Source organism: Erpetoichthys calabaricus, chromosome 2 (genome assembly GCF_900747795.2).
Source record: "Erpetoichthys calabaricus chromosome 2, fErpCal1.3, whole genome shotgun sequence".
Lineage (NCBI taxonomy): Eukaryota > Metazoa > Chordata > Cladistia > Polypteriformes > Polypteridae > Erpetoichthys > Erpetoichthys calabaricus.
Window position 1 is genome coordinate 343,768,818 of NC_041395.2, and position 16,807 is coordinate 343,785,624.

Sequence of the window (16,807 nt, forward strand, 5' to 3'; positions counted from 1 at the left end):
TAAAATAAGGCATAGATTCACTTAAGATTGTGTAGGTCACACTGACAGCATCCAGAGCTGGTGAGAAACGAATGTTCTTTGTTACTAATACTCTTGTGGTGTATGTTGAGGAAGTTTGGTTGATTCACACAGGTGCAGCATCCCAATGGGACTCCACATTTGTCACAATGAGGAACACTGAAGATGCATTAACTTTGATACTATGTACGTAGCAAATGTGACCCAAACATTCCCAAGTGAATATCGTTAAGAAATTTTTACAAGACTAAAGACAGCATATACTGTATGTGATTTAGGATAGCCAAAATAGAGGTGACATTCATTCTAATGGAGAGTAAATACACAACATATTACAGTTTAACTAAATTCCCCCGGTAAGTCTACTGTCTAAATGAAACAGAGACACACTGCTGTATGCCCTCGGCGGGGCTTGTCAGAGTCGCTTAAATAAAATCTGCCATTTCTGTAGCATGTAGAGTGTCACATTTTCATGGTCTCTTCTATTTATCAGATAAAAGACACCCTACTCACAGAGCTCTGCATGGTAAACAAGTCACATATTTAGCACAAATGTGCTGGTGTATAAACACAGCTCTTGGTGAATCTACACGACAAATTTTCCTGGCGGGGGTGCTTTGGGAGAGAGAAAAACTGGATTACCCACCAATGAAAACAGTCCATGACACAAGATATTACTTTAGTGTTCATTGGGCTTGAACGTGACAGTAAAGTTTCACTGGGTACTTGAAATGGCCCAGCTTCCATCGAAATATCACTGCCCTCCTCAAACTTTCAAGAGGTTTCTTACGTGAAGTATGTGAAGTACCTATCTTTACTATAGAGAAAGAAGGGTTCAAGAAGCTGTTAAGAACACTTTGTTCAAAATACAAGACGCCTGCCTACAAATGCAATACTTACTAACCTGGTGAATGTTGTAAAATACTGTAAATACTGACAAGCAACATACAAACTGTTAGACACATGAAAAGGCATACATATGCAAATACATCATTTGGAACCATAACAAATCTTGGAAATCAAAAACATATGTACGATATACATTTACATGACTTGTGATTAGTGCATTAATGAATCAAGAGCTTTGTCTTTCTTTCATAAAAGTCAGTCTGAGAGAGGAATGCATACTGACTGGCAGACAGAGACGCCAACATGGTAGACAAGGTGTTGAATGCAATAAATACAATGGAAACTCACAAAAGTAGAGCAGATATAAAACTAGAATGGTTGGATATAACATGTTATTTGAGCTGCTGTTTCGAAACAAAGCTATCAATGATATTGTTAAATTGGGGGGAGAGGGAGACTTTCTTTTGCTAATACATACATTATTAATATTATAAAAAAATAAACAAGCTTTGGACTCTGAATAGAAAACATATACTGTATACACTACATGTCTATATGGTGCTGATCTTTCAAATTTTAATGTGTTCTGAGAATATATATCAAAAATTGAATTTTGCATCAAAATAATCACAATATGAAGTATCCATCACACCACACAAAATCTGGGGTGTTTTTCAACGATGATAAAAGTGACCATTTTATTCACAATTTTACTTTTCTTATTTTAAAGCTTTAAAAATCATTGTCAAGAGTCTCTTCACTGTATACAATGCTCATTTTAGTTGCCTCAGGAAAACCAGTTCCACACATATAGTTTGCGTTCGACTTGACACGTATTACACAAACATGAAACGTAAACAACATGTATATGCAATTATTTATGAGGGATTTTGTATGGGCTTCATAACTACACTGCAGGTAAAGAGAGAGAGTACAAACTGTGTCGGGCACTGCTTTCTCCGATTACTTTGTACTCTTATGGCGATATGTATTTAACTGATGTGTGCATTTGAGGACTGCAGATGAAGTTGTTACCAATCTGTTCACTCACACAAAATAGGCGTACACAAGACAGACCACATATCCAACCACAAACAGTAATGCAAGACAAGCCAAGGGCAATCCAACAGGTGAAAACTGCAACAAAATAGACAAAAGACAGTGATCCTCTTGCATCTTGCCGATTCCTCCATTTAAAGAGTCCACCTTCTTCCCAGCAGCCCCTACATCCTTCGTTGTCATCCAATATTGCAACACCTTTGAGGTAACTGGGATGTACAGTCCTTTACTTCATAGCACAACTACAGTATAATCAACTTGTCTCAATTTTACTGAAAATGGTAATTTACAAACCCTAAGCTACTTAAAAATATAAAAATAGATAAGTGTAGCATACAGTGCTAAAAAAATAAGTAACACAGTCACTTCATTAAGACAAAGTAAAATATGAGGACTTTGTCTCACAAAGACAGAATACTTTTGTGGACTTGTTTTCAGTGTGTGCATAACAAAAGTCAGTGTAAACAGAAAGTGCATATGGTATTAAATTATTACAATCAATCAAAAAAGCACAAAACAAACCTGTCAGCTAGGTCATTATTTTTCACAAATGGACTTTATAATCATCAAGTGATCAATGTTGAGTCCATTTTTATGACTAAAAGGCATAGTGTGGCCACTTGTTTTATAAATGTCTGTTTTGTTGTTAAAGCAGGCCAAGCATGCACACCACACGGGAATGTCAGTATCTTGCAAATCAAAAAATAATCCAAGTGTGTATTGTCTGGTTTACGGCCCAGTCTGATGGGACAAACACACCAATGTTTTAGGTCTTCAGCTCTCAGAGTGTTTCCCTAACTTGATCCAGTATATCCTACCCTTTGAACACACTGCTAAGGCACAACTCATTGAGAAGAACAAACAATACTGCAGCCACTAGCTTCAGTAATGCTTTAAAATAAACCTATAATGGCCAAAACTGAAAAATGCCCCACACATATTATCATTTAATGGTGAAAATCACCCAACACGATTTAGCTCATACCAAAACATTTAATAAACAAATACCCTGTAGTGACATTTGTAACAGGTCTCCAAGGTGATCATTCTCTGGAATGTTAAGACAATGCAGGTGAGGAAAGTTTGCAATTCAGTTCCCTGACTTCAAGATAAGGATTTGGCACAAGTGTTGAGTCTGTCAGGCAAAGAATTAACTCTGTGTTTGTCACATTTCACTGCCACAGAATCAACAATTAACCAATCCAATACCTCTGCACACAAGAAAATCTGTCTTCAATATACACCAAAATGTTTTGTAAATCCACTACATCCAACCAAAGTATTATGAAGCGAAAAAAGGTTAACCTGTCATAAATTGCATTACTAAAGCATTTAATTCTTTCCAACAACAACACCACAAGAAAAACGAATTCAACACTGTCCCAAACTAGAGCTAACATCCACATTCTCTGTATGTAGAAGCATGAAATGAAGCCTTCTATTAGTCTGTCCTGAAATATTCATCAGTTGGTTAAACCATATCGCTGCTCTGCAGAAGTAAAATTCTAACGACATCTACCTCTTTATAAAAATAAAAAAAAAAATGTTTTAATTACCAGCTATATCAACTTTTAAAACTATTTGTTAGAAGGTCTCTACAGCACATTTACTGCGCCCAATGAACATTGTGAAATATTTTAAAAACAGATGATATGTCCCTATGTCAATCCGCTGAGTATTTACTATGAAATGTCACATTCATTTCCTTCAAATAGTAAGCGACCACCTTAGGAAAAAAAGAAGCAAATATCAAGGTGCAAGGGATATACACAAAACAACTACGCAGCAAATAAATATCTAAATGAAAACTAAAGAAGATTTAACAATCAAAAGACAAAAACTGAAAAATAATAATCCAGACTTATTGCATTTGTTAGTCTCCAAATGGTTGCCTAAATAAATGGAAAACTTTCACAAGGCACTTTTTTTAATGTTTCCACCATATTACAAAGTAAAACCTGCAAATAAAAGTGAAGCCAATGATTACCAAATAACGCATTTACTGTAATTATTGCAGACTTATTTTAGCTACCATTCACAACTTAACACAGAAAGAATGCACCAAAACTAAAATCTAAAAACATGCAGTTTGCAAACCTCTCTGACCTGAAAGTTCCAAAACTCAAGACTAGGTCAAGTTGTGTAAAAAACAGCAAATGCTTTGTGTTGATTTCTCTATAGACTAACAAAATACAAGTTATAACTCAAAATTTAATTATAGTATTTATGTACATACGGGTCTTAGTTTTTATTATTTATTTAATAATTATAACCTCCTCCTCCTCTTCATTATTTTTTAATCATCCTAATAATAAAAAGTAAGACCAGTACATACAAAAGTACTATGATTAATTAAATGCCGAGTTAAATGCCCTGTCTCGTGCATCATTTTTCACAGACAGATACTGGCTGTGCTACCCCTGTAAGACGGTTTGAAATCTAAGTAATTGACATAGATCTCAACATTAACATTTTCAGTGCAGCGTGTCCATCAAGTTGCTATGTTTTTATTACCTACCATTTGATACAGAATTCATAAAAACAGCGCTAATGTTTGTGATGTGCCATCTGTTGGATAGCAGAGACAGACACTTGTCCTTTTATTAAGGTGGATATTAATCAATATTGTATTTCATTAAGTTCAGATATTTAAATATTTCAAACAAATGCTGCCATGTATTGCACTACAGTAATATCACTTGATTTGTAGAATGTAGTTGAGGTTTTTAAATGCTTGCATACACACCTTTTGGTACTGTACTTAATAAAATGCCTTTGGACATGGTTGTTATGTATACTGTGCCATTTTGCACTGAATGTTACATTTTGTACATTTTTCAGATTATATTTAAATTCTAGCTGCTTTTATTTTGCCTTAACATTATAATTTTGTTTCTATTCAGCCAGCCATCTTACTTTATTATCATACTCATCTTTAGAGACTTACATGATTTTTATTTTTTTGTTCTTTGTTTCGCCTTATACAATTTCTTGTATTAGGAATTTGTTAGTTTTCACATACCCCTTGGGTCAGCCATTGTACAGCGCCCCTGGAGCAATTACAGGTTAAGGGTCTTGCTCAAGGGCCCAGCTGAGTAAGATCTCTTTTGGCAGTGACGGGAATTCGAACCGGCAACCTTCTGGATACCAGCTCAGATCCTTAGCCTCAGAGCCACCACTCCACCCTTACAGTATATAAGAAGACTACTGTGGAATAATAAAAATTTGAATCAATATATTAAATAATAGTTGAACAAAGAATCTTGGGCTGAGGGCCTTTTGACCTAGTCAAAGGGAGGGGAAGAAGATCTCGTGACTACACCTTAGTGCAACAGATATTTTTGTACTTCATAATCTATGTGCGTTTGGGTGGATGGAAAATATGTTATGCAAACCAGCTGATTGCTAAGAAAATGTAAGTGTAAGAGTTCTTTGTGTTAACCATATGAATGCATTAATATTGTTAATATATGTGATGTGGGAAAGTTAAGGGTTATTAAGCATTAAAGCCTAGGTGTAGAAAATAGCTAAAACCAGACAAGCATATCTCAAAAATAAAGGGAAGTAGGCCTAACCACAAAGATTACCAGTAACTGGGAAGTAGGCCTAACCACAAAGATTTCCAGTAATTGTATTTCAGGTGAACTTTATATGCAAAAAAAAGTAATCTTTAAAATGCACGGGAGAAGTCTTATAGTTCAATAATAATGAGAAACGCTTGCGTAAACTTTAAGCTAGAAGTGATGATTTTATCTAAGTCATGTGTCTCTTACTCAGGGGTTGGCATGATGCGTACGTTATTGAAAGAATATATAAAGCCTGCTGTGAAAATTGCAGAGGCAGGCAGTGACATGATACTGTTAGTGACAAACTGACAGGCTCTGTCCAGTCTCTCTGCTCACCAAGAGTAAAGAAATTGCTTTTTTACTCTACATCTGCTGTCTGCCTGCTGTTTGCCTCGAACCTTCATCTACACTACTCTTCTACTAATTATATATATATGTTTTAGAAGATCATATGGATTTTTCCCTGTTGCTTATTCATTAATCTTTTTTTTTTTTAGATAGATAAGATAGATACTTTATTAATCCCCAAGTGGAAATTCATATACTCAAGGGGAAATTTTTGTAACTTTCTCTGTAAAGCACTTTGAGCTACATTCTTGTATAAAATGTGCTATATAAAAAATGTTTCAGTATGTTTTATATAATTTATTTAGCCTTGTACTTGGTTTTCCTATTTCTCTATATTTCTTATGTCTTTTTGCACAGTCTGAATAACAAACAAGGTTTACACTTCGCTGTACGTTGTACATGTGTGTATAACAAATAAATCTTTATTCTTGTATTATACCTACTGTTTCTAGATCTGCCTGACAGCTGCTTCTAACCCTATTAACCTAACGAGAAGGCATACAGCGACTTTAATACAATGATGGATGGATGGATGCTTATTCCCTTATTTGTAGTGCTGTGCTTACACACAAACCCCAGAACACAATTTACTGAGCCACTCTTCTATACCTTTGTTGTGCAGCCACAATTAATTTCCATGACACTTGCCAATACCACATGCAAGATTACATTATTTAAATATGTGATGTAGTTATTAATCCAGTTTTTATAAATGAACACAATTTCTTTTCAACAGGGTCTGCTGCCAACTATAATCAAATACTTGTCTATAATAATAAAGTTCAAGATAAAATTTTGATGGCAGATTCCGGTTTCTTCGGAATGCACTGTGTTTATTCTTCAAAGGTTATCAGGAAGTTTGTATATTTTAAAAATACTAAATTAAGTGTTTCTGTAAGAATAATGTAATGATTGCCACTAAAAAAATTTTACGCTCTCCCCTTACTTTGCAAACATATGGCAAATAACTAGTGGTCTGCAATCTGTCATATGTGCCTGGCTTTAACAGAATCTTTTCTAAGCAAATGAAAAACATCTGGCCACCTGAAAAACCGCTGCTTTCACACAATGCAGGCACAATGTGTTTTTTTTTTTGTTAGATAAAAAACTAATCCATACAGATTTTAACAAACAGGCTGAAATTTCATATTTGACGCAACTATGCTACATGGTTTGATAGTATGACTGAATAAACTTCAGCAATAAGTTTGGTATGGCAAAAAATGACCTTCAATTTCACTCCTTTCGATTCAACGCTACCCACAAATTGCCTTCAGTCATTGTGTGTTGTTTATTTTGGTTGCTTAAATACATCCATATGAGCACAAGACCTGCATCCCACACATGCACTCAACGTTATTCATCCTTTTTACTGTATTTAATAATCCAGTTTAAAATGTCTCCTTAAGTTCTATAATGTTTTTCTGATGAAAAAGGAAGAAACTCCAATACCAACTAACTGTAAGGAAAGTTCCAAACGCAAATAGCAAAACCACAATTGTCATCAGGGGGTGGTTTGGGAAACCAATAATATAATCTGAGACACAAAAAGATGAAGTATCATAAACAGTCTCAACCTGAACATATGTCCAAATTACAGCTAGACACAAAAATACTAAATTACAAATGGAAAGAAAAATACTAAAAAGCTTAAGCAGTAGAAAAAAATCTATTCCCACACTACTATATTTAAATATTCATTGATGTGAGAAAATGGATGACATTTTACAATCTCTTTTATTGGCATATGAATGCTTTTATAACAAGCTTGTCTATATTAAACTCTTAAGAAGGTTATGCCATTGCACTCTTCAAACCTGATGCCCACCAACAGATTAACTAGTAATAAGAACAGCAGGTCAAACAAATATTTTCTGTTTGTGTTTTGTGAAATACTACAAGAAACTGCTGCCCTGTGCAGAGCAGTTCTCTCAACTATCCCCCCAGCCAGCAATGTTGCCAGAACAGACCACAGGCCTCCCAGTGACCCTGAACTGGCTCAAGCAGGTTCAGAGACAGACGGAGCTTTGAAATACTAAAACCAAGTGTGCCCATGTGCGCTTCTATTGTGTTGTTTTGAATCCGCAAACCTGTCTAGCAGAACTCCTGCATTCTGCCTTGAACACCTCAAGTAAATAAAAGGCCATGTTTTGCCTCCCCTCCTGATAGTACAAAATAGAAACACTAAAGAAGATGTGGACGACTTCTGCTGCAAAGAATTTGATTAACTTTTTTTTTTTTTTTAAGCTGCTGACTTTCAAAAATATCTCTTTGGTAAATGTCGGTGTTTGATACATTGCTTAAAGCTTTATAAATCAGTTCATTTTAAGCACACTTTGCTTTGAACAAGGCATATTTAGTAGAAATAGTACAAGTTATTAAAAAATTGGATTAGATATTAAAAAAAAAAACTATCTGGGCTACTGACATAAACCCTGGTAAGCGTGACAGCAAGTCTGTATGTCAAATAGTATGGACTTCCACTTTATACCTAATATAAAAATTGTGCAAGTTTCACAATCTAAACAAATTTAAGCAAATCTCAACTAAATAAATTGTAAAGGCTGTCACAGACAATGCACTGCAGCAAATTTGTTTTTTTATATACTAAAACGTCACCAACACATGCAAAACATGGCATTATTACAATTAATAATGAATCCCTGTGCCTGGAACGGCAAACGATGAAACCTTTTAAAGTTGAACGTACAAGTAATTATTTTCGATATCAAGTGGTGTTAAGTCTACAGCACAAAATAATGAGTTGCACTACCACTAAACAGAGCAAAAATGAAAAAACCTGTACAATGCACACAGAAGCTGCCTTGATTACAGAACCCGCAAAAGAGACTGCGAAAAATACAAAGAGTCGAACGTTTCTGTCCACCTTTCACCAGACGCATTTGGTATTTACTTTTGAATCTAAGCCTTGCTTCAAAATCCCTACCTTAAATTACTCAGACTATCAGTTTACAGCAGCGGAGACATGCCTTGATATGTCCCCTTTGTAAAACTAAAAGCAACTGAATCCCTTTTATTGCAAGCCTACCTTTGCTGAAATTTAAAACTTAAACTGCAAATATAAATTTCTTGCTAATAGAGAGCTGAAAGAAGAAAAAAATTTTTTACAAAGCACACAAATTGCCATACTTCACTAACACATACACAAATGTTTAGCTTTTACTCTGCAAAACTCATATTTTAAGACATGGCATTAACAAACCACAGTTTTGAATGAAGCATTTAAGTGAATTAAAAAATAGTCAAATGACAAAGTAAAAATAAAATGGTATGGAATAATCCATCCAGCACTTTCATGTTAAATACACTTTAGTGACACTGCAGGAAATCCCTCAACAAAACTCATTGTACTGTAGAATAATACACAATCAAGTATATTAACTCATACCTATGTACTGAAATAAATGGAGTAAAATGAATATGAAATTGAATGAGGCGAACAATGTCAGCAGTATTTAATGTGAAACTACGTACATTGGTTCAAATGAAATAAACACGCAGCACAGACGGACAGAAAATTGGTACAAGGGTGGTTTAATATCTCTCACGTTGACCTTTACAGATGGAGGGGTGTGTGTTTCTGTGCACTTCCTTCTCTTCATCATTCATAATGTGCTCTAGTAGGGCAAACAAACTGTCAGCTAAATTCACATATAAATTTCTTTGAGTGTCTGTACATGCGTATTTAAATTTGCATCAATAAATGTTTGTTAAGACGATGCTTTTATCCAACGCAAATTACAAGGGAGGTGAAAAGTCGAATAAACATCAGTCTGAGGAAACAAGTGTTATGGGACAAGGGTACAAAATTGATCACAATAAGTGAAGAGTTCAGAAACCAAACACAAGCAAGTTACAGTTTCTTAGATTATAAAAACTAACTGCTAATATCAGTTAGACAGAAATTCTCCAAACGCTTCTTTAAACACAAGAAATCTTGCCTGAAGAAAGGGTCTTAGCCGCCTCGAAAGCTTGCATATTGTAACCTGTTTAGTTAGCCAATAAAAGGTGTTATTTTGCTTGACTTCTCATTTAATCAAGAAATAAATTAGGCACATTATTTCAAAAACTACTTGTGCAAAACTTTTGCTATGCTTTAACGGAGCGGATTGCCAAAATCTCAGTTGAATTAAACAATTTCTACAACTGTTAACCACTGCACACAGGATATGAAGATAAGTACTGGACCAAACACAATGGGCCTGAAGCCTGTAACAAAATAAAACTTGTTTAAAAGTTTTTTTTTTCCATTTTTTCCCCAAGAAGTCTGTTTTTTTCCAGAAGTTACCATTGTTTTGAGGTTTCCGGAGACACACACACACAGATGCACAAATATGCCAAAGTCAACCTTTTTAACATCATAAAACTAGAATCAGAACTCAATTCTTGACCCCATCACTAAATTTCCATTTACAAAGAAGCAAAAACACAAAGTGGTACACAGAATCATCCATTCAATAACCCAAATATAACATTTGCACTTTATATAACTTTAAACTATTTCCATACCCATATTACAACTCTCTACAGAGATAATGACAGATGGACAAACTGGTAATTAATCTTAAAGACTCTGCAAAAATAAAACAAGAAAACATCGTAGTAAAACAAAATGGGAGAAGCTAAAAGTGAAAAACCCTACATACACTGGCCACCTGTCTTTTAATAGTTGACATCTAAAACACCAGTAAAATGATTTTCTACATATAAATATTTACTACTGAAAACAAAATTAGCAACAATATTAAAATATAAAATGGCCTTGAAAGTGTGACTATTTAAACTACAAGGCTGTGTAACTGCCATTTTACTCTGCATATTCTGCGTATGTAAGGTACTGTTAGCTGGTGGGATGTCTCTGCATTATCACTTTGTGTACTCTTAAATGTTATCATACTACACATGTGCAAGATTAGTACAAGAAGAATGATGACAATAGTTGTCAGTTTTGGGTTTTTGCTAATTTTCTTATATCTGTATAACAAGGCCTGATGTTTTGTACTTCCCTACTGCAAACAAATTTCCCTCTGGGACAACAAAGTCTACTTAACCTAATATATAAATACAACTTATATTTTATTTTATAATTTATACAATGGGGTGGAGTGGTGGCTCTGAGGTGAAGGATCTGCGCTGGTATCCCAAAGGTTGCTGGTTCAAATCCCCGTCACTGCCATAAGAGATCCTACTCTGCTGGGCCCTTGAGCAAGACCCTTAACCTGTAATTGCTCCAGGGGCGCTGTACAATGGTTGACCCTGCGCTCTGACCCCAAGGAGTATGCGAAAACTAACAAATTCCTAATACGAGAAATCGTATAAGGCGAAATAAAGAACAAAAAAAAAATTTATTTTGAAAAATTTTTTCAGATCAACACACAGAAATAAACACTTCAAATAGCCCATGCAATTCAATGACACATTTTTTATATAAAAAAGGGACATATTAACACTCACAACAAAGAATTCTTGCTACTACAGACTCTAATCATTTTAAAATTGTAAGCATTTTTTTTTTTTTTAACATGTTTCCATTAACCTGCAATACAGGAAACTCCTGGCTCACACTGTGTGCTGCCTAAGAGGAAATGTGATATTTTTCAGCACATAATTGCATGATACTATTAAAGGTCTGAATGTTTTACTTGCTAGGTGGTTTAGACAAATTAAATTCCAAAGGTGTCAACTGCTAAAATTATAATGAAAAAGGCGGAAACCATTGGGAATTAAAAAAAAGAAAAGCCCAAGACTAACATTCCAAACATGTCTTACACTTAAAGAAAACAACCGTGGAGTGACATGTCACACAAGCATTTACTTTAAAAAAAAAAAAAAAAAAGTGCAGCAATACTTAAACGCCGATACCAAATAAATTTAAAAGTTAAAGAATAAGTAAATTAAATACAAGAAAAAAAAAACAGTAACATAGAAATCCTAGAAGCGTATTAGTTTAACTTACGCGGGTGACTGAATGAAAGGGGCATTGTTGTGTTTGTTCTATTTGGTAACAAAGAACACTTGTGCAAATTTTTACACAGCTGTTACTTTTATTTTTATGTTTTTCCATTTTTAAGGAGATCAACCCCCCCCCCCCCCCCCCCAAACCTTATGTTGTTAATTTCGAGTTACCACCAAGTTAAACAGTGTAACAGTCTTTTAGCAGATTGCAATCTAAACACTGTCAATGTGTAGGCACGCACATGTGTCAATTCTTTTTCAATACAGATGTGCAGAGGTTTTGGTTTGCAAACTTTTGAGGTTGTGGGTTCAAATGTCGCTACTGACATGGTGTGACCGTGAGCAGGTCACTTCACCTGCCTGTGACGCAACTAGTAAACACAAAACAAATGGAACTAGTTCAGGGGTGACAAACTCCAGTCCTGGAGGGCCGCATCATTCTAACCCTTTTCCTAATCAGTGACCAGTTTTCACTGCTAATTAACTTCTTTTTCCCTTCATTTTAATAGCCCTGTTTTTAAGGATTCAGTGCTCTGAATTATTTTCTTCACTAAATGACAGCCAAACAGAAATCAAATGTGAAACAAGTCAACAGTTGACCAGCCAAATTGGGGCTTCAAACTCCAACTAATTTCACTCTAACCAGTTTCTTAATGAGACGCCAATTCTTGCAGTTAACTAAACTTATTTAATTCTATGGCTTGTTGCTGCTCTCATTCTGACACAGCAAACATCTCCATAACTGTTGATCTTCTGTTTTTTAAGAACACTGTAAAAATGTTTTGGGGACCTGAGAGATCAACCTTACTGAGACCTTCACCTTTCTTTATTTTCAGATATTGGGTGATGAGCACCGGTGAGCTGGTCACGTGGCACCTTGTTTCGTGTCTCACTATTGTTTGGCAGCTAATTAAAGAAAAAGAAACAACTAAGGGGCCTGAATCAAGTTAATTAAAATTAAAACAAAAGTTAATTAGCAGCAAAAACTAATGAAGAAGATGGTTAGAATGAAAACCTGCAGCCACAGCGGCACCCCTGAACTAGTTTGTATCTCAGACAGTGTAAAAGGTGTCAGCCAAAGCATTAATAATAATTCATTACATTTATATAGCGCTTTTCTCAGTACTCAAAGCGCTATCCACACAGGGAGGAACCGGGAATTGAACCCACAATCTTCCACAGTCTCCTTACTGCAAAACAGCAGCACTACCATTGCGCCACCTGTTAGTAATACTAAACCATGAAAGTAGTTATTGTATGCGTTCGGTGGACTCTTTGATATACGTTTATTGTATAGTCCCATTCCCCCCCACAGCTTCTTGTAAAATTTTTATTTCCTCTTGGGAACAAATGAAACTGGAAACTGTCCACCTACCTAATAAGATAGTTTTTAAAAAGTAACGGGTTCAAGACAATAAAAGTATATATCTACCTATCTAAGAAGATGCCTGTTTTTAAAAATAACAGATTCAAGACAGTTAGACGTCTACTTTATTTGTCCTGCCTGCCTGCCTACCTAATAAGATTTCTGTTTTTAAAAGTAATGGGTTCAAGACAGTTGCATATATTCTTTATTTGTCCTATGTAATAAGGGTATTTGTGTACTAAACAGATGGCATGACAAAGGAAAACAGAAGTGTTTTGACAAATCCATAACATTATTATTGGGATTAAAAAAAATATATAAATTTACAGAAATTGGAATATTATAGAAATTCAAACGCTCAATTGGAACTTATTATGTTTCAATTCTGAGGCCCAAATTGAAGAGGGGAGGTTGCATAAGGTTCCCCCTACCCATTCTGGAGTTGGGCTCCACGGGGGCAGTTTCACTGCAGTCCGTTTAGTACACAAGTACCATAATAAGATTCCTGCTTTTAAAAGTAACAGGTCCAAGACAGGACAAATAAAGTATATATCTAACATGATTTAAAAATAACAGATTCGAGACAATTAGGTATATACCTTAACTGTCCTATTTAATAAGATCCCTGCTTTTAAAGGTAATGGGTTTAGGACAGGGCTAATGAAGCGTACCTTGTGTATCTATTTAATAAGATGCCTGCTTCTAAAAACAACAGGTTTAGGACAGATGTCTACATTTTTGCCCTAACTGTCTGATAAGAGGCCCGTTTGAACAGTAACGGGTTCAAGACGTAACAAACGTCTGTCCCGCGCAGAGCAGACACATTCATGTGGAGTTAACCAAACCTGCTGGATACAAGCGCAGGGCAGAACATTAAACCTCCACACTGCCAGCACCACAGGTCTGGGCTCCAAGAGTGAAGTTCCGTTACCAGCTAAGCCACCTGAATGTTGATGCGTGACGCAAAAAAAAAAAATTTGTGGTAAAAAAATTATTCAAACTTTCAGTTTGAGATGTCAGGACGTGCAGCACTCAAAGTGTACTCCGCTCGATCTTGCACTTGTAATAACGCACGCATATAAACAAGAAACAATAAAACCAAAACCGAATAGACACTTCTAGCCGTACAGTGTTAAATAAAAAAAGGTATCTCATTAAAGGGTAACGTGGTGCCATTTCATAGAACACCTCAAAATATCTGCACGCCAAATATCTTGATAAATCTGAACACCAAAAATGATAAGATCGGACACTGTTGCGAAAGGCTGCAATCTCCGCTAGCGGATAAAACAGGGCGACGACCGCTCAGGCAGCAGAGCTCGGTATTTAAACAAAGATTCGGCGTCTATGAATTGCGGGAGCCAAAACAAATATTTCGTGGAGGCCCAGGTCTACATGCCTGGATCATTACGTGCTCTCCGTCACAAATAACACAGAAACGGCCGAACCAAAAAATATAATAATCACGAAGTTCGATTCACACGGTACCTACTGGAGGGTAACCGTTCAAATAAACGACGACGTCGGAAATCTTAAAGGAGACAGAAATGTTAAGTTAAACGGGCTCACAATGACGGCAGGCCCGATTTCCATTAGAGTTCATCAATGCAAAGACAGAACCCGCACCGTAACGTTCCTACAAATGAAATCTCGACACAGCATTTGCTCCAAATAAAAACAATTGAAACGGGTAAGCAAGCAGCAAACGCGTAGGGGGAGCAAAATAAAAAATCGATATTTTGACTCCTGAAACGGCGTTAATCTTAACCGAAAGCTTCCCAAACAAACAAAACGTACAGAACAGTTGTACACACGGGTACCGAGGGGAACGGCAGCCGTGTCGGGGTGCGCGTTCGTGTGAACGTGAGCTTTGCGATTTCCTATCCCCGGCAAGAAAAAACGATTCGAGCCCTGACACAAAAAACAACAGACAAAAAGAACGAGCGAGAAGGGGGTTTTGTCTCTCTTCGCAGCAGATGCGAGTTGTAGCCGGCCAGTTAAGCAGAGCCTAAACTTTGTGACACCCGACACCGCTTCCAATCAATTGCAAAGCAGCGTCGGAGGCCTCGGGAGCACAGAAAAGGGGGAAGCGCACACTTTTGTCCAGCGCGATGCAAATGAAGGTGTCGACGAAAACGAGCACATTTTCACTCGACCCCCCCCCCCAACAAGACGAAGTCCCGGGCCTTTTGCAAAACTCTAAATCTTCCTCCAAAAAAAAAAAAATCATAATAATAAAGTTTACACGACGCCCGATCGCACAGCCGTCCCACGGAAAGGCTTCCACGCCAGCAAGAAATGTGCCACAAAGGAGAGCGTACAACACCGAGACAAAAGAGCAGCAGAGCGGGGGGCTCTCGCACCGCGACTCGCGGCAAAAAAAAAAGAAAAAAAAAACACGCACTCCTACAAACGGTCGCCCAAAAACAACCGCAAGCCGACACCGAACCGTCTCCCAGCCCAATACAACGCAACAAAGACTCTGTAACTTACCGCCAATTAGAAGGAGATGGCTGTAAAGTAACAGCCCGGCGAGTAAAGTCTCCATTGCAAGTTCTCGTGGAGGTTTCTCCTTCATTCCGGCTCCATTCTTTTTGCGCTTTTCTTTCGTTGTTTCCCCCTTTATTCCCTTAGCCGCTGCTCGCAATTCTCAGGACGTTCCTTAGTCTATTCCTTCGTTTTTTTAGCCAGAAAACTTTGTATCCACAAGAGTGGTGGTGGTGGCGTCGGAGGCGCTACTCCATGTAAACTCGGCACTGATTCCCTGTTTGCCGGAGAACGCCAGGCGAGTGACAGCGGAAGCGCCGTGACGTCACGGCTCGGCTGGACTCGGGCGCCTCCGAACAGCTCGGCCACGCGAATTTCACTTCAGCGAGCGGAATCGGAGTGGAGGGACTTTGGGTCGGTTTAACGCGACGAGGAAGAAGATCGATGGTTTATACGTATATTCATAATCCACTCACGGATATTAAATACTGGATGTGCGTGGAAAAACGAACAGTCCAAGAAGGTGCGCGTTTATCTTGGGAGGGATGGATGCAGTAAGTAATATTTACTCTCCGCAGAAAGCCATTTAAACCCGTAAGTAGGGCAACGTTACCGAGCGTGAATGGTCAATGGGGCTGTCAAAGCTAAGCAGTCAGCTTCCCTTAGTGATTGAATTTATTATTAAAAACGGACTGACGCACCATCCAGGCGTTTGTTCCACCCTAGTGTCCGAAGATTGCTGGCTTCGGTTCCAGTTTCCCTGCCATCCTAACTGTGGATAAGTGGGCAGTGCCAGTCGAAGCCCATGTGGATCTCCCTAGACAAGGTTCACCCCTGGCGACAAAAAAAACGCCCAAACGATGGATGTAAAAACAAAGAAGCCTTCGTTTAATACAAAACAAACTGTACACGTGCAAAAATAGACGCAAGGTAATTATAAAAAATTATAATAATTAATGAACAGGTGCGGGTGGCGCAGTGGTTCGCTTCCCGGGTCCACCCTGCGTGGAGTTTGCATGCTCTCCCTGTGTCTGCGTGGGTTTCCTCCGGGTACTCCGGTTTTCTCCCATAATCCAAAGACTTGCAGGTTAGGTGCATTGGCGATCCTAAATTGTCCCTAGTGTGTGCTTGGCGTGTG

The 16,807-nt window shown here is 37.3% G+C and overlaps 1 protein-coding gene across 4 annotated transcripts in view; it reads right to left on the reverse strand.

Moving 5' to 3' along the window:
• The window catches only part of lrp5 (low density lipoprotein receptor-related protein 5), a 194,594-nt gene extending 178,540 nt beyond the window's left edge, over positions 1-16,054 (reverse strand). For 3 of the 4 annotated variants that reach the window (XM_028796067.2, XM_028796068.2, XM_028796066.2), the window contains exon 1: positions 15,676-16,053. In XM_028796067.2, the coding sequence (XP_028651900.1) occupies positions 15,676-15,760 (85 nt within the window). In that variant the 5' untranslated portion in view covers positions 15,761-16,053. Of the gene's footprint in view, positions 1-15,675 lie in introns of all 4 variants that reach the window. The other variant, XM_051923358.1, reaches the window with a different exon arrangement.
• Between the last annotated feature and the right edge of the window lie 753 nt (positions 16,055-16,807).